This window comes from Xyrauchen texanus, chromosome 18 (genome assembly GCF_025860055.1).
Source record: "Xyrauchen texanus isolate HMW12.3.18 chromosome 18, RBS_HiC_50CHRs, whole genome shotgun sequence".
Taxonomy (NCBI): Eukaryota; Metazoa; Chordata; class Actinopteri; order Cypriniformes; family Catostomidae; genus Xyrauchen; species Xyrauchen texanus.
In genome coordinates this window covers 29,774,928-29,793,125 of record NC_068293.1, presented here as the reverse complement: position 1 = coordinate 29,793,125, position 18,198 = coordinate 29,774,928, and the positions used below count along the sequence as shown (strand labels likewise).

Genomic DNA, 18,198 nt, shown 5'->3' with positions numbered 1-18,198 from the left:
CCTTAGCAGAGGAAATGATTGCATTAAAAATTAATGCACTACATTTTGAGAGGCTGGAAACATCCTTAAATACTTTAAATAAAAAAACATTTAAAAAAAGAGAGAACGTTTCAGCCTGCCATTTGAGCGTGATACTTACGCAGCTCAATGTGTGGGTTTCCTGTCTGCTTCTTCTGTTTGTCTCCACTTTCAGGCTCCTCTGCAAAAGAAATTCCATAAACACTGTCTTTCCTAAGCAATTCCATCTTTGACAAGTAATTGTTAAATGGGTTGTATTTGCAACAGAGTCTTACTGAGTGGATCAGCATCTATATTGCTGCGGCCCAGCTGTGATGTGCTGTTGTCACTGGGTTTGGCTGGGCTGTTCTTTGCTCTGCTCTCTACAGCACTATAGATAACAAAGAAAGAGTTCATGGGCTTACTGTTTTACCAACATACATATAGAGAAAACAAAGCCAATAATCTGGGGAAAATGAGTGTTTGCTGTACCTAATGGTCTGAGATGTGTCGTCACCTCCAGTCTTTGCCATTGTTTTTGTAAGCTCTTCAAGGGCGGTTTTATATTCTTTGCAGCTGGATAATTCATACAGAAGTATTAGGATTATGTTTAAGAAACACTAGGATACAACAGTTCAACGATTCATTTGCATCACTCAGAAATATTTCCTGAAGTTCCCATCTATCATTTTACTTGCTTTAAAAATTCAAGGAAATTTGAGAAAAACATATGCAGGTAAATACTGCTGTCCATTTTTATATATTGAATATATGTTTAATTTAGAGAATAAAAGTGTGGAAACATGCCTTATTATTTCAAAGTATTTTTATTTTTACTGTATTTTACTTCTTGCATTAAACATTTTAAATCTATTTGGCAACAATATCTTTGGAAATCACCCTTTTTAGCTATTACAGAGTAAATAAATATATATATTTAAACTGTTTATTTGAAATATTTCCCAGTCCTATGTGCGATTACCTGAGTGCAAAAGCAATGATGGAGCTGGGCTCTCTCTCACACACGGCTATAGGAACTCTCTCATGTTCGTACATCAAGTAGTGCTTGTCTGGGTCACTAACATACAAAGAAAAATACTTTTTACAGCTTGAGAGAAGAAAGCCCTTTATCAATTTGCAACCCATAATATCATAAAAGCCTTACAAAGGGAAAGGGATGGGATTGTAGCTGTTGCCTGGTAGCAGGTTGGCCAGGATGGTTTTCATGGTGGACTTTTCCTTTACTTGGCTGTCATTGGAACCAAGTAAGTGTCCATCAAACATATCTAAATAGATAAGTAACAGTAGCGAGATGGTGATGCACGATTTTAAACACACAAGGAGACATGGAAGTGTGTCAGGAGATTTGTATCCGATTTTACCCTCTGGAACAATAGCAGAGTCCTGTTCTTGAAAAGAGGGACAGCACGTGACGAGATCTGAAAACTGTTCAGATGGCGATGGTAACTGCAGTAATGATGATGATGACCCTGAGCTTGATGGAAATGTGTTGAGATGACGGTCCTCTGTGAGACAGAGAAAAGGCTGTCAGTCGACTGTGCGCAACAAACAAAAGGCAAAGGCAACTCATTCAAGGTGAATGCTTGGCCAATGAACTCACCCTTCTCACCATTTGGGACCACAGGGGAGGGGTTACGAGGAGAGGACTCCAAAGCACTAGTCTATACATCAAAAACAAAATAGAAACAGTATAAGTAGTATTTTAGGGGGCGCTTTATCCAAAGTGATTTACAGTAAATTTTTTCCAGGTTAAGCCCTCCTTGAGGTGGAGTATTTTAAGAACTCGGTGTCTAATGGCTCATACCTTCGAACCTACAACCTACTGGTTACCAGCCCCGAATTAAAATATTTACCTGAAGTACCCCCTGATTTTAAGTAATATTATTCTTTTTAAATATATTAATATTTTTGTACTTGGTATATTTTAATGAACTGTTATTAAAATTATTGTTCTTTTCTTATAATAACTATTCATTTATATTTGTGTCAATGTGGGGGGGCACATCCCTGTTACTACTAAAAATATTTCAGCCACCGTGGAAGAAAATGTAAGTTTTTTTTATTTGTCAAATGATGGACAATATTTAAATGGACAATAATGTTTTTAAGATTCAGTAAATGAAGTATTCAGATATAGCCAGATGTGGGCGGGGCTAAACCAGAAGTGTGTCATAAATAAAAGGCCAATTTTAAATGTAACCATTTCATTTGTCGTATCCATATAGCAAATATGCCTTTTATAATACAAAAAGGATTTCTTCTTATTATAATTATTTTATTATTGTATTTAGGCTTTTACTTTTTGTTTCTCCTGACCAGATGAATATGTGTTGTCATCTGTGGATTGCTCTCTCTCATCATCCATATTGTCAAAAAATATATATTATTATAATTTATTAATAATGTTCAATATTAATATAAAATGAATATTATTGTATTATAATTGTTTAAGCCTATTCAAGAGTCATTTAATTTTTTTCAATTACATTTTTGTTTTTCCTCAGTACAAATCTGGTGAAGCCCTGATATCTAATTTTCTGTAGTGCTTTGTCACTTTTTTGATTCGTAAAATGACTAATAACAATAAACAGAGACTCCAGTGAGGCCATCTGATTTGAACTTGAAATCTCTGTGCACATTTTCATTCATAAAGTTTACACTTTAGTCACATTGGCTTCAGAGTGACTATTGCATCGTATTTTTAGATATTTTTATTCAAAATATCGCTCTATCCCTGTGCTCGTTCGATAATCAGTGTGACAAATATATTTTCTATTATTCGGTAGAATTCGTTATTTGTTTTTAAGTCATTATTCATGACTAGCTGAAAAAGGTACTCATGAACCCCCATTTGGGAAACACAGGACTAGTCAATTAATATGTTTTTTTACAACTTAAATATAATACAGCTGAAATGGTTTAAAGGGAATGCATTTAAATCATAACTTCTCAGACTATTAACATGCTAAAACAGTGGATTATTACGGACCTTGCTCTCATCTGCTGTAGCCTGTCTGTGTCTGCCAGGACTAGGAGGAACAGACAGACGCTTCCTGCCTTTCTCTTGTTGGAACAAGTCCTGAAGTCTGTTGACCAGATAAAACAACATAATTTTATTGTTCTTAAAGTAGATGTTTAGCCTCCTCTCTTTGGCCATATGAATGCAGTCCTCACCTGTTGTTCCAGGACTGCAGTGTCTCGCACAAGCTCTGTTTTTTGACCACCACTGACTCCAGAACAGCCTGTAGTTGTTGTGGTGAATCTATCATACTGGTCTGCAGCCGCACTTGTAGCTTCTCTATCCAGCTGCGTAACTCCGATTCCTCCATCTAAAACAGAAGAATATACTTTAATTTAGTCAATGACCCAATGAACAACTTATGTGAATATTCAGACCGATATGGGTCATTTATGTACACAAGCTAAAGCGGTGTCCCTCTAGCTGACTCTGAACAACATGATTTTGGTGGGAAAAGGTACACCTATAAATTATTATGACTGAAATCTCGCTGAGATTGAAACTTGCATCAGAAAATAAGCTGATAAATCGGCTAGTGGGATGGCCACCTAAGCATCAGAAAAAAAAAACCTACATCTTTCTGTGCAAACATGTCCTCCATTTTTTCCTCTCTGGTCTTACTGAAGGTGTCTGTTTTTAAGGAGGTGAGACGGTCATCTATGGCCAGATACACCTGAGCAACCCTACAAAAGATGAATCAAGTGCAGACAGTTTGTTTAGTTGACATCTGGATAAGTATTATGAGGATTGGAGAGAGAAATCCAGTGGGGAATCTTACTTTTGGGAGAAGTCTTTAAGGTCCTGCTGCAAGTTGGCTTTCAAGGGCCCCTGGTTTCTGATGATGATCTTTGGAGGAGGCAGACAGATCTCCAGTAATCTCACTGGGATGTAGCTAGAGATGAGAAAAGAGCACGAATATTTTTGGATAACAAAGTTTGACAACTCTGGAGGAGGCATATTAAAATAAATATGAAATCCATAATATGAGGATGTACACCTGAAGGAAGCCACCATCTGGTTATACGAGAAGTACTGGTGGTAGTCTTTATGGATGGAGTGGCCACAAGGCTCAGCATTGGCACGACGGGTGTACTGGCGCCCATAGAAACGGAGCTCTAGATACTTGGCGAAGGACATGGACCAGGAGTCATTCGACAAAGGGACCACAGGAGTTACCTGAGAACAAGACACATTTCACATGAGTTATAGCTCACAGTGGCTTACTCTAATTCTGGGTTTGAATTGTTAAATCTTGCTAATGAAATTTGTCCACAATATTCTCCATGTTACCTGTTTACAGATACGGCACCAAGAGTAGTTGAGAATTGTGTGCTGATAGCCGGGTACAGGTGAGTCCAGCTCTTTCAGAACAATCTGGACGCAGCCGTTACCGTGCACAAAGCGGCGGATGTGATGAACCATGGGAGTGTCACAGTACATGCTGGGGCACTGGTAAGAGGGCCTGAATCGGGCCATACAAAAACATAAACTGGCCAATTTACTCTCTTTAAACAACATGATTACGGATGTCAAAATTCTAATACTGTTAGTTTTCTATTATCTCTACAGTATCACTAGTACCAACTTAACTATCCCCCAAGCCAACCATATTTGGAAATACATGGTCAAGTCAGTTGCGATGAAAATAACGAGCCTTTTCATTACAATGTCAAAATATCGGATTTTCTGTGTCTTGAGGGACTAAAGGGATACTCTGTTTTATGGTTTTTGTAAAAATAAACAGTATAATGGCTTTCAAAACTTATTTCATTAAGGAAATATTAAGTTCCTCACTGTAAACCAGGTTTAAAAATATATATATTATAGGAGGGACGAGTCAAAATATATTTTTGTGGTAATCAACATTATGCCAGAAATGCTGTTGATTTAGCTTAATTTGTATTGAAACCCAGAACATTCCATTAATGACTGATGATTTTTATTTAAGTTACGCCACATGACTTTTATGATTATAAGCCCCAGAAACAATATCAAAATTACTTTAAACTCAGAAAATGTGCTCATCATAGAAGAGGTGTATTCAAGTTATTATTTTGTGTGAATTACATATTATATTTATTTATGAATAATATATTAGATCTGGACAAATCATGATATTCTTTTTGAGAATCATGATATCAGCTGAAATTCTGGTATTGTAACAACTCTAGACATGATGCACATTTTCCCTGTAAAAAAAAATAAAAACAGGAAACAAACATAAATATACAGTGGTGGCCAAAAATATTGGCACCCCTTTGCAAAGAAGCTGTGAAAAATCTTTATTGTTTATCATTTTGATCTGTAATTTAAAATATTCACAAAATATATATTCTCTAATGGATATTAAACAATTGCAAACACAACAAATATTTTATAAAAATTTTTTATAAAAAAAAAAAATATATATATATTTTTGTCAAATATATGTGTGGCACAATTATTGGCACCCATAGAAATTCTTATGAGTAAAATATATCTAAAGTGTATTCCCATTCATATTTAAAACATTTTAGTACACACGGGTTACTAGTAAAATGAAATTGTTCAGCCATGACTTCCTGTTTCAGAGGGGAATAAATATGAAGTAACACACAAGCCAAATACCCTTAGTCATCAATCACAATGGGTAAGACCAAATAAATCATTTATGATGTGCGTTGTTGAGCTCCACATAATGGAAAATGCTATAAGAATATAGCAAAAGCATTGAAAATACCAATTTCCACCATCAGTGCAACAATTAAGATATTCCAATCAACTGGAGATGTTAAGAATCGTCCTGGAAGAGGATGCATCTCTATATTGTCTTCAAACATGGTGAGGAGGATGGTTCGAGTGGCCAAAATTTCTACAAGGATCACAGCTGGAGAACTGCAGAAATTAGTTGGGCATTTGAGTCAGACATCTCCAAAACTAAAATCAGACATCACCAACATCACAGCAAGTTGTTTGAGAGTGTTTCAAGAAGAAAGCCTCTGCTCTCATCCCACAACAAATTCAAGTGTCTTCAGTTTGCCAGACAATACTGGAACTTCAAATGCTATCTGGTTCTATGGTAAGATAAAACATAAATAGAGCTTTTTGGCAGCAAACACCAGAGATGGGTTTGATGCACACAGAGAGGTAGCCATATGGAAAAGTACCTCATGCCCACAGTTAAATATGGTGGTGGATCTATAAATGTTTTCATAACAAATGTCCTGGACATCTTGTTCGGATCTATGGCATCATGGACTATCAAATACCAACAGAAAAGAAAAAAATTTAAAACCTGACTGCCTAAGCCAGAAAGCTTAAAATGGGCCCTGGATGGATCTTCCAGCAAGACAATGAGCCAAAACACACATCAAAATCAACATAAAAATGGTTCACTGACCAAAAAAAATCAAGGGTTTGCTATGGTCCATAGAAAACCTGTGGGGTGAACTGAAGCGGAGAGTCCGCAATGTGGACCTCAGAATTGAAAGAATCTGAAGAAATTTGTAAGGAGGAATGGTCTCAGATTTCTTGCCATGTGTTCTCCAACATCATTATACACTATAGTAGAAGATTAAGAGCTGTTATCTTGACAAAGGGAGGCTGCACAAGTATTGAATAAAAGGGTGCCAGTAATTGTGCCACATATATTTGACAAAAATCATTTGTTTTTTAATAAAACTTGTGTTGTGTTTGCTGTTGTTTGATATCCTTTAGAGGATATATTTGTGTGAATATTTTGAATGAAAGATCAAAAGGATAAACAATAAAGTACAATAAAAAAATGTCACAGCCTTCTTTGGTCATATTTACCAAGGGTGCCAATATTTTTGTAGATGTATGATGAGTCAATTACCTGAAACAGTATCTCTCCAGAAATACACCAAGGGTCAAGTCATTCTTTCCATAAAACTCCATTGTTACAATCCTGTAAATTTAAAGTAGATACAACCTAGACCTTTCCTGTTTGTATGGTCTAAATGCAGTCAGTAATATGATGCCATGTTACTAAACCTGAAACTAATATAACAATAATGTTACCAGGGACTGACGCAGGGGTTTGGTGCATTATTTGACTGTGCTGATGAGCTACTGAACAGCACACAGAGCCTCTGGTGATTGATTGGATTTAAACAGTCCAACTGAAACACAAAAACAATCCAAATGTACATTCAATAACGGTTTTCATAATAATAACATTTGGAATCAAGTGTTAGAATGAACACAGCAGCTAACAAACACTTACCTTTGTGGCCCACGTTAATTCATTTTGTCCCGCCCCTTTATCTTCTTCACTGTCAGCCTTTACTGGCACTTTAGTGGGCGGGGTTTCACGAAATTGCATTCCTTCCCTCTGCCGAATGCGTCCTCCTTGGGCACGGTAGTCGGCCAGCATGCGTGCCAGATCCTGACTGCTGCCTAGCTGCTTTGCTATGCGGGTACTCGTAAGTTTGTGACAGGGCAAGATCAGGATGGTCCTTTGGTGCGACCCAGCACTGTTTGTTAGGTTGCCAGAACCTGGACCAGACTCTTTAAGCAGTTGCCTCTTGCGCCGGCCATCCAGCTCCTTGGAGTCCTTGTTCAGGAGAGGTGAGTGGTAAACTTGTTCTGGGAAATAGTCCCGACTAGGACAACGCAGCCCAGCTGGCGTGAGCAAAAATGGCTCGCGAAAGGTAATAAAGGGGGAAATGCAGAGGATAATGTCTTTCAGCTCCTGTTTAAATAAAGCCGAGATGGATTTGAGGTGGTCATCCGAAGAGGCAATCTGCTCGGTCACGAACATGCCTGTATCATCCTGCAATGGGTCGCTGAAGAGTCGAGCTGGCTGAAGGGAGGTCTCAGAGCTTGTGCTCTCATGAGGCACCACAGTCTCCTCGAGATCTTTGTTCTTCTCCTCCACACATAGATCCTTGATCACTTCTTCCGACATTTCCTTCATGTCTGAAATAAAGAAAGATGGTAGCACTGGCTGGGGAAGGCTTGAGCGAGAAGAAACAGGTGTGGAGGTCTTCATCATCTCCTCTACTCCGGAGAAAAAAGCAACTGGACCATTTTTATTTTTTCTGGGGCTTTCTGCATCTTTATGAGTAGACTCCGTGATGGACGGCTGTCTACTGTGGACTTTAAATACCTCTTGGAGCCCTGGCTCAAAATCTTCATCTGTAGCAAAGATGGTGTTCTCATCCCCCAGTGTAGAGCCATCATTCTCCAGGCTCTCCCTTTCGCTAAGAGTCTCCACCTCTTCTTCCAAAGTGGTGCTTTCCAGCAGACATGGGAAGGAAGAGTTCTCGGCCAAGCTGGGAGGCATAGCAAACTCATCCATTAGGAAAGAGATCTCCAACTGTGAGTGGTAGGCCACGCACACCATAAAAATGATGATCTCCTTCACCCGTGCCAGTTCGTACTCAGAGGCACCGTGGAGCTTGATGGTGCAGCCCAGCTGAGGAGGACAGCCCTCAAAAAACATCAGGTTCTTGAGTTCATCTGTAAACAAAATGAAGTAGTGATCAAGTGGACATTACAAATACATTTTAAAACTAAAAAAAGAATTTAAAGAATGCCAAAAGAAAATGCAAAGCCTGAAAAACCTTTGGACAAATGACAAGGGAGTTCAAGTCTCTATGATATTCTGGTCCATAGATATAGAGTCCCTCCAATCTAAGTCTATGGGATTTTGTTACCATTTATTTTCTTTTTTCTTTTTTTCAGTCAGGCAAAAACAGAAAGTCTGCCAAAGTTTAATACTTGGGTTTAGGAGTTTAGAATAAACGGAAAAGGAAAATTATAAGGAAAAGTTGTTATGATGTTTGCCTTCTAAAGCCTTAGCATTACATAGTCAAAACCTGGTAAAACATATTTAAATCTACAGTAATTTGAACAACTTTTGGAAAAATGACAAGGGAGATAAACAATATTAAAGGATTAGTTCACCCAAAAATGAAAATTCTAATTTACTCACCCTCATGCGTATGATCATACACATCCCAGATGTGTATGACTTTCTTTCGTCTGCAGAACACAAATTATGATTTTTAGAAGAATATCTCAGCTCTGTAGGTACATACAATGCAAGTGAATGGGTGGCAAAATGTTGACGCTCCAAAAAGCACATAAAGGTAGCATAAAAATAATCCATATGACTCCAGTGTTTTAATCTGTATTTTCAGAAGTGATATGATAGGTGTGGGTAAGAAACAAATCAATATTTAAGTAATTTATGGCTTGAAATTCTTCTCCCTACCCAGTAGGGGGCAATATGCATGAAGAATGTGAATCACTAAACACACAAGGAGAAGAATGTAAAACACCTATCATTTCACTGCTGAAGACATTGATTTAACCACTGGAGTCTTATGGATTACTTTTATTATGCCTTTATGACCAGTTTGGAGCTTCACAATTTTGGCACCAATTGACTTGAATTGTATGGACCAAAAGAGCTGAGAAATCATTCTAAAAATCTTAATTTGAGTTCAGCAGATGAAGAGAAGAAAAAAAAAAGAAACAAACAAAAAAAGATGCATAAGAGCGAGTAAATGATGAGAGAATTTTCATTTTTCACTATTCCTTTAATAACATAAACACTGACATCAATCAGAAATATAGACTCACTGTTTGGAAGCTGGAAGGAATGCACGTAAAACTTGTGGCAGGTACCCAGGCGAGGTTTTGTCAGTAGCTGATCCATTGAAATGACCAAATCTCCCTGAGTCATTCGACTCACACGGTCCAGGACTTGCTGAGTTGATTAAATTGAGATATTATATGAAACATCCACAAACCATTACATAAGAATGCACAGTTCACTATAATGTGTGTACTGCTTAACAGCAGACTAAGAATTATTTTAAAGAAAAAAATATGTGAGCTTGGAAAGGATACTAACAGGTTTGACATTAATGATCAGGGTAATGCCATGCTCCAGTAACATATCCTGAGCGATACGGGATACAGTCTTTTCCACCAGCACCACGTTTGGCCGAACGTCAGCAATCCTCTGAACATAGTTCTTTAGAAACTCGTGTTCCTGGAAAGAATATTGTAAATGAAATGTGTATTGATTTTTGCTGTTTTTCAGTGTATTGTTTGAAGATAAATAGCTTACTCTTCAAACAGGCAATTTAGGGTTGAGTTGCAATATGGTGATGTGTGTGAGAGTGGCACTTACCTGTAACACAATTGGGTCAATGCAGGTGAACTTGGTCTCTTCTCTATACAGATACTCAATGGAGCATTTTAGGAGGAGGATCTTGGGGTTTTTGATGTAAGGATTCATCTGTTGTGAAAGTCCAGACAGTGTTAGAACATCGCAAATACCACATGGCCTGGTGAGCAGCATAATGTCAAACAAATACAAACCTTTTTGTGTGCAATATTCTTAGTGCAAACAAAGCCATTCACTACAGCTGAGTCAAACTTCTTTCCTCCTGGAATCTACAAAAAAAACAAATATCCAATATTTAACAAATTGATCCAAACAACAAGGCGGAAACTTAGTCTTTTGTAGTCCGGACAGCATTTCAGTCTGATACGGTCAGATCAGATTTCAAGTATTTTGTTCGTCATGAGGAATGCAATGCGTTTGTAATATCATACAAAGTGCATAACAATAAACACAGTGTGAACAAGTCTTAATGTCAGTTTGTTTCCTCACCTTCTTGATGTGGACCAGCTGACGGATATCCATGTCATCATCACAACTACGTACATCCGGTCGCACCGTCTGCACCACCTGTCTCACCACAGGCACAATGATGTCACGCCAGGAGAGAGACAGCGACTCACTGTACAGCAGTTGCTGCAGCAGTGCCATCATGTGGCTGTGATTTGCAGACCTGAAGAGGAAGCATTTAACCTAATTACGCGTGTTCCTGAAAGTCTGCTTGCAGAAGTCACTGAACTCATTTACATGTGATTATCTTATTTAATGCTTCAATGCTACAATTTATTAAGAATATTTTACATGCTGAACAAGTGAAACTGGGTGGTCATGGATGACTCAAAGTCATGGAATTCACATAAATGTGGTTTATGATCCCATGATATGATTAAATCAGGGCTCCAGACTAAAAAAAATGTCTTAGGAGCCATTGGCTCCGAAACAGAAACATGAAGGAGCCAAATGGCTGTTTGTAGTCACCAAATTGTATACAATATAGATTGCTGTTCATAAACAAGATTGAAATCTGAAGAAAATACAGCGGATAACCCATTAATCAAAGGATTAATTAAGAGTATATATAGTTGAGAAGATACACAAGTTTGCATTCCCCTTTTGTCTCATCAATGTTCACAACCCTTTCATAATTTATACAAATATAAGAGATAAAATATTTTTTAATTTAGTACTGCTCTTCAGAATCTACATTACAGATATTTACATAAAGTATAGTATGCATACAGTAGTGTGTTGTCTTCTTGAGCATCAATGAATATTTGCACCTTGTGTAATAATTGTGTGCAAGTCCCTCAATTGTCAAAAGCCTGATTTTAAATCTAAAAATTGTTTTTAAATATTACCTTAGTCTTTCTTTACTGTTACTAGATGGCCCAGACACAGAAACCACATGAGTGCAAATTGAATGAAATCCCAGATGCAGGATATTGTGCTACTCCAATTCCAATCAATAATTACTAGAAGAGGGGGCCTGGGTAGCTCTGCAAGTAAAAACGCTGACTACAACACCTGGAGTCGCAAGTTCGAATCCAGGGCGTGCTGAGTGACTCCAGCCAGGCTTCCCAAGCAACCAATTGTCTCGGTTGCTAGGGTGGGTAGAGTCATGTTAGGTTAACCTCCTCGTGGTCGCAATAATGTGGTTCTCGCTCTCGGTGGGACGCAAGGTGAGATGTGCGTGGATGCCACTGAGAGTAGCGTGAAGCCTCCACGTGCGCTAGGTCTCCACAGTAACGCGTTAAACAAGCCACGTGATAAGATGCATGGATTGACTGTTTTAGACACGGAGGCAACTGAGATTCGTCCTCCGCCACCCAGATTAAGGCGAGCCACTATGCCACCACGAGGACCTAGGGCACATTGGGAATTGGGCATGCCAAATTGTGGAGAAAATCCACAATAATAATAATAATAATAATAATAATATTAATAATAATAATAATTACCAGAAGAAAAAATTGGTACAAGATATGGGACTTTTAATTATAAAGAAGCCCAAAATACATATGGGACTCTTATTTTGAAATGTCTGCACTCCCAGTTGTGAACACACTGATGGATGATTCGCTGAGAAAGTGAGCTCCTGAGCTCCTGAGATCTATTCAACCCATCAGTTCTTTTCAGGTGATTCATGAAAAAGATCCAATTCAAAAGAGTCACTTGTTCACGACGCTCTCTTGCGCTGGGTTTGCTGTTGCGTGTGGTGCAGCGAGTTCATCATCATAACAGAATGGGTGAAAAGAAGCAGAGACACACTGGTGGGGCGTGCTCTACAGATGTAAAAAATAACTTGCAAAATTATATCTGACAAAAACGCATATGAACACACACTCACCTATACTGTCACCAGTGGCGACTAGATTTTAAATTGTCACAATCAATCATTTTTGGTTGCATTTGTGACGATTTTATTTGCAGTCTGGAGCCCTGGATTAATTATTAATTAATCATATCCATGTGAATAATTAATTGTTTGGCCATAATTATAGGATTATTAGGAGCATTTTGCTTCTAGTTCTAAGTGATTAGTTACACACTAATTAAAGTATTTTGTCCACAACAATTCATTTGTTCAAAACTGATATATAAATAACATGATAACATTTAAAAAGAGACAAAATAGCAGTAAGTCAAAACAGTCTTTAAAGTTGGAGTGTGTAATTTCAGCACAACTATCATCACCAAATGGAACTGCAAAAACAATGACCATTTTCAAACAGGTTTCCAGAACACATCCCCGATCTTCCAGTGATTGGTCAGACAAAAAGATAGCCCTGCTTCAACTCATGCCACAGAATGGGCCAATAAAACTTATTTTATTTTATAAAAAGCATATTTTGATAGCACCTCAAAGCCACAGTGGTTACACATAGTGTGAAATCAACCTACAAATAGCTTACTTAGTTGCATATTAAAGGGATAGTTCACCCCAAAATGAAAATTCTCTTATCATTTACTCACATTCATGCCATCCCAGGTGTGTGTCTTTCTTAGAAGTAAAGATTTTTAAAAGAATTTTCTCAGCTCAGTTGGTCCATTCAATGCAAGTGAATGGTGACCTGAACTTTGAAGCTCCAAAAAGCACATTAAAGCAGCATAAATATAATCCATATGACTCCAGTGGTTAAATCCTATGTTAGATGTGAGTAAGAACCAGATCAGTATTTAAATACTTTTTACTATAAATCTCCACTTTTTTCTTTTGTTTTTTGGCGATTCACATTCTTCATGCATATCGCCACCTACTAGGCAGAGAGGAGAACAGACTTTATATATACTTTATAAATATTGATCTGTTTCTCACCCACACCTATGAAATCACTTCTGAAGACATGGATTTAACCACTTGAGTCGTATGGATTACTTTTATTCTGCCTTTATGTGCTTTATGGAGCTTCAAAATTTTGGTCACCATTCATTGCATTTTGAATACCAACATAGCTGAGAAATTCTTCTAAAAATCTTTGTTCAACAAAAGAAAAAGTCATACACAGCTGCGATGGCATGAGGATGAGTAAATGATGAGATCATTTGCATTTTTAGGTGAGCTATACCTTTAAACTGGGATGGGAGAATGAATTTCAATATCTTAAACATGTTACACTTCTAAAATGACTTACAGCAATCGCTCCATTGCTTTCTTTTCCCCATTCTCTTCACGCAATTGGTCCAAGGAGCTGTGGTGCCAGCTGAGAGGAGTGAACAGCATCTCTTTAGCTTTCTCCTCAACTCTCCGGTTAAACAAAGACTCTACAAAGGACAAAAACTTTAGCACAGATAAGACTGAGAGTCTACAATACTATTAAAACAAAGAGGAACAAGTTACCTTTGATGAAAGCATCACTGATGGATATATGCTGACCTCCATCTTCAGAGAACAGGACTTCCACTGATGTAGAGAGAGAAATAGTGTGTGAGACAGGGCAGTTATGTGCAGACATCAAAATACAGTGGATTATATGTATTTAACAGACTAAATGTTGCCATAAGGCCATGACACAGTGGAGCGCATGACAAAGAATTCTCTTGAACTATCTTTTTTTTTTTGAGGAAGTGGAAGTCAGTGTTGCTGTTTTGGAACTGAGACACGTGTGACGTATCAGCAAGCCATGCTTTTAAGGTAGTATGAGAAACTGGACAATGCATTCATATGCACTGTTGGAATGGGAAGTCAAATGTGAATGGTAATGAAGAAATCAGACATGCAGGATTTTATGCCATAGTCAGGGCTGTTATTTCAATTGTTAATTATGAAGTTTAGAGTTTTTAAAAGGTTGGACAATGATTTAGTGGTGTGTCTCATGCAGGCGAGACATTAGGTCTGTTCCAAACCTTAGTGAGCTGCCAACTTAGATTGGATTGTTAGGCATCATCAAAACTATGCTGCTTTATAAACATACTTCATTTTGGCAATAATCTAAGGTTTGCACTGCATGTATTCTTCACAGAATACATGCCAGAATGCATTGTGTAAATGTTCATCCACGATGGTTGAGAGAAATGTGGATTGTAAATGTATTTTACATTTACAATTTTGAACATTTACATTTTCAATACTGAAAAGATTGAATACAAATTGTTTCATCTTGAGAAACAGAATCAATATTTATTTTTTACTATAAATCTCCCCTTTTTTTTTTTTTGGTAATTCACATTCTTCATGCTTATCACCACCTACTGGTTGGTGCTGGTCAAAGGTGGAGATTTATAGTAAAACATTTATTAAATATTGATCTGTTTCTCACCCACACCTATCATATTTCTTCTAAAGACATTGGATGCTGCTTCAAAGTTCCAGCCACTATTCACTTGCATTGTATGGACCTATAGAACTGCGATATTCTTCTAAAAATCTTCACTTGTGTTCTGCTGATGAAAGAAAGTCATACACATCTGGGATAGCATGAGGGTGAGTAAATAATGAGAGAAATGTAATTTTTGGATGAACTAGCCCTTTAAGACTTCCTGTCCCTGTAAGACTTCTTTACTGTGCTTTGCTGTACACACAGGCTGCAGGTTTAAAACAGGTTAAAATAGGTTGCACTGCCCAATCCTTCAATAATAGCCTCTTTGCAAAGCCTTCATTACAAGACAGATTCACAAAACAATCTGTGCTTAAATGCGCCACACAAACTGTTAAAGTCAGAATGAAATTATCTTTTAATCTTTTACTTTCTAGTACATATCCTACTTCCTTATTATTGCTTCACCATGACTGCGGGCCAAGTTTCTGAACACTGAATAGGCATCACTGACAAGTACTGTAAATGTGGGTGGCCATGTGTTCAATTAATCTTTCATGTACATTCATCTTTCTTACATCCAAAAGCTGCAGAAGTTTTTTTTCACTGGGGAGGAATTTGAGTTTTAAAATTTACAGCATGTACTATGTTTTCTTAGAGGGTAGCTGCCTATGTGGACAGTAGACAGTGAGGCAGCTCACTAGGGTTTGGAACAGAGCCAGTGAGTTAGTGCTGCTTTTGAAGCAGACAGAGGCAAACCAGGATGGCCTGTGGGCCGCTCCGCCTCTCCTCACTTGGTGCATGGATGTCGGTTTCTGGGGTGAATGGGTCATAGGGCTCCATACTTTTTTGCTCGGCTGGATATGGAGGCACATGGGGGTACTTGGCCTGCTTCTTGATGTGGAAATTGACATTGTCCTGCTCCACATTCAGGTTGATGGAGGCGGCCGAGTCACTGTCTACCGCAGAGTGGAAACTGCTGACCGAAGTTCTTTTGCTGGGGCTGGCTGAGCCTGGAAAATTGCGAGGGGGGTCAGTGAGGGAAAGAAAAAAAATACAAACACTGACTACTACAGGATATCAACGGCCACGGGATACATACTTGGTGTGACATAGTAATTTTCATCCGCAAGCTGCTCAGTGTCACTGTCGTCAAACTTGATATCTTTAAACCATGATGGTTCGGAGTGTCCCTCCAGGGAATTCACACTGTCACTGTCTGGAGAGGGAGTTTCCGAAAACTCTGTGCTCTGAAAGTCAACAAACAAACAAAAAAGAACATTGATACGATGATCTGATAATATTTCATGTTGCTCTGAAATAACTCAATAACTATATAAAAATAAAAATATATATATATATATATATATATATATATATATATATATATATATATATATATTCACACTGGTGGCCAAAAGTTTGAATAATGTACAGATTTTGCTGTTTTGGAAGGAATTGGAAACAATTGTTTACAGACAGATTGTTTCACTTTAAAGGCAGTGCTACCAAATACTAACAAAGTGTATTTAAACTTCTGACCCACTGGGAATGTGATGAAATAAATCATTCTCTCTACTATTATATATGTGAAATTTCACATTCTTAAAATAAAGTAGTGATCCTAACTGACCTAAGACAAGGAATGTTTTCTATGCTCAAATGTCAGGAATTGTGAATTTAAATGTATAAGGTAATAAGGTATATATAAACTTCTGATTTCAACTGTATAATTATATATATATATATATATATATATATATATATATATATATAAGTGTGTATACACACACACACACACACACACACACACACACACACACACACACAAACACACACCAATCAGCCAAAACATTAAAACCACCTGCATAATATTGTGTAGGTACCCATCGTGCCACCAAACAGCACCAACCCGCATCTCAGAATAGCTTTCTGAGATGCTATTCTTCTCACCACAATTGTATAGAGCGGTTATCCGAGTTACCATAGACTTTGAAAGTTCGAACCAGTCTGGCAATTCTCTGTTGATCTCTCTCAAGAAGGCATTTCCATCCACAGAACTGACCCTCACTGTATGTTTTTTGTTTTTGGCACCATTTGGAGTAAATTCAGCCCATCTGGCACGAACAATCACGCCACAGTCGAAATCACTGACATCACATTTTTCCCCATTTTGATGGTTGACATTAACTGAAGCTCTTGACCCATATCTGCGTGATTTTATACACTGCACTAGTGCCACATGATTAGCTGATTAGATAATTGCATGGATGATTGTTGGTTCCAGTCGGGCTGGTTTGAGTATTTCTGTAACTGCTGTTCTCCCTGAGAGAGGTCAACAGAGAATGGCCAGATTTATAGATAACTGTAAATGTAATGCTCTGTACAATTGTGGTGAGAAGAATAGTGTCTCAGATGCTATTCTAAGATGCGGGTTGGTGCTGTTTGGTGGCACGAGGGGGACCTACACAATATTATGCAGGTGGTTTTAATGTTGTGGCTAATCGGTGTATCAAACAGCATATGTAACTCATCTTATTATTATCAATAATAATGACAATAAAAATAACTCAATTCTGTACTGTGCACAATAAGATCAAACCTTATTTTTTGACATCTTGACATAAGGTTTAATGTTATTTGTTGCCATATCTGAAGTCACCACATTGGAATTTGTTCACTGTTTACTTGTTTAAAATGATATGATTTGATTTGAGAGTGAATAATGACTTTAATTTTGGTCTGATCATACCAAGTGATTGTATGTCTTCAGAAGACTTGGAATACAGTATAATGCATGTACTACTTTTATGACACTTTTCAAGTTAGTGACAATCAACTGCTATTGAATGGAAATGTGTGATTGCAACATTCTATAAAGTATATCCTTTTTTGTTCCACAGAAGAAAGAAAGTCATACTGGTTTAAAATGTTACGAGGTAAATAATGACATAATTTTCATTTTTGGGTGAACTACTACTTTCTAAACAACTTAATATAATATATTAATGTCTTAATAGACAGTAAATCTACAATTTAGAAAATGTACTCTCACCTGAAGGGGTCGATAGAGGGCATACTCATCACGAAATATCTGATCATTATGGGTTAAACAGTCAAGCCAGCGGCCATCTACTAAAGCCTGTCCAATGGCTATGGCCTGAGCCCTGTGTATGAAGTACAAAATAAGCACCAATGTGAAAGGTACCTATTAAAAAGAATAACTGTAATTCATTGCATGGACTAAAAAAAGTGTAAAAATTAGG

The 18,198-nt window shown here is 37.6% G+C and overlaps 1 protein-coding gene across 2 annotated transcripts in view; it reads right to left on the bottom strand.

Annotated features, from left to right (window-relative positions):
• The window catches only part of LOC127659057 (1-phosphatidylinositol 3-phosphate 5-kinase-like), a 39,491-nt gene that overhangs the window by 3,115 nt on the left and 18,178 nt on the right, over nt 1-18,198 (bottom strand). The window contains exons 12-37 of one of the 2 annotated variants that reach the window (XM_052148685.1): nt 17,988-18,099; nt 16,035-16,182; nt 15,727-15,945; nt 14,017-14,079; nt 13,811-13,940; nt 10,671-10,851; nt 10,376-10,450; nt 10,185-10,292; nt 9,903-10,043; nt 9,629-9,755; nt 7,263-8,500; nt 7,058-7,158; nt 6,873-6,944; nt 4,328-4,499; nt 4,035-4,213; nt 3,816-3,929; nt 3,612-3,720; nt 3,193-3,347; nt 3,008-3,104; nt 1,619-1,679; nt 1,380-1,523; nt 1,163-1,283; nt 980-1,075; nt 490-573; nt 294-388; nt 140-199 (exon numbers count right to left, since the gene is read on the bottom strand). In XM_052148685.1, coding sequence (XP_052004645.1) covers nt 140-199; nt 294-388; nt 490-573; nt 980-1,075; nt 1,163-1,283; nt 1,380-1,523; nt 1,619-1,679; nt 3,008-3,104; nt 3,193-3,347; nt 3,612-3,720; nt 3,816-3,929; nt 4,035-4,213; nt 4,328-4,499; nt 6,873-6,944; nt 7,058-7,158; nt 7,263-8,500; nt 9,629-9,755; nt 9,903-10,043; nt 10,185-10,292; nt 10,376-10,450; nt 10,671-10,851; nt 13,811-13,940; nt 14,017-14,079; nt 15,727-15,945; nt 16,035-16,182; nt 17,988-18,099 — 4,202 coding nt within the window. The remainder of the gene's footprint in view (nt 1-139; nt 200-293; nt 389-489; nt 574-979; nt 1,076-1,162; nt 1,284-1,379; nt 1,524-1,618; nt 1,680-3,007; nt 3,105-3,192; nt 3,348-3,611; nt 3,721-3,815; nt 3,930-4,034; nt 4,214-4,327; nt 4,500-6,872; nt 6,945-7,057; nt 7,159-7,262; nt 8,501-9,628; nt 9,756-9,902; nt 10,044-10,184; nt 10,293-10,375; nt 10,451-10,670; nt 10,852-13,810; nt 13,941-14,016; nt 14,080-15,726; nt 15,946-16,034; nt 16,183-17,987; nt 18,100-18,198) is intronic. The other variant, XM_052148686.1, reaches the window with a different exon arrangement.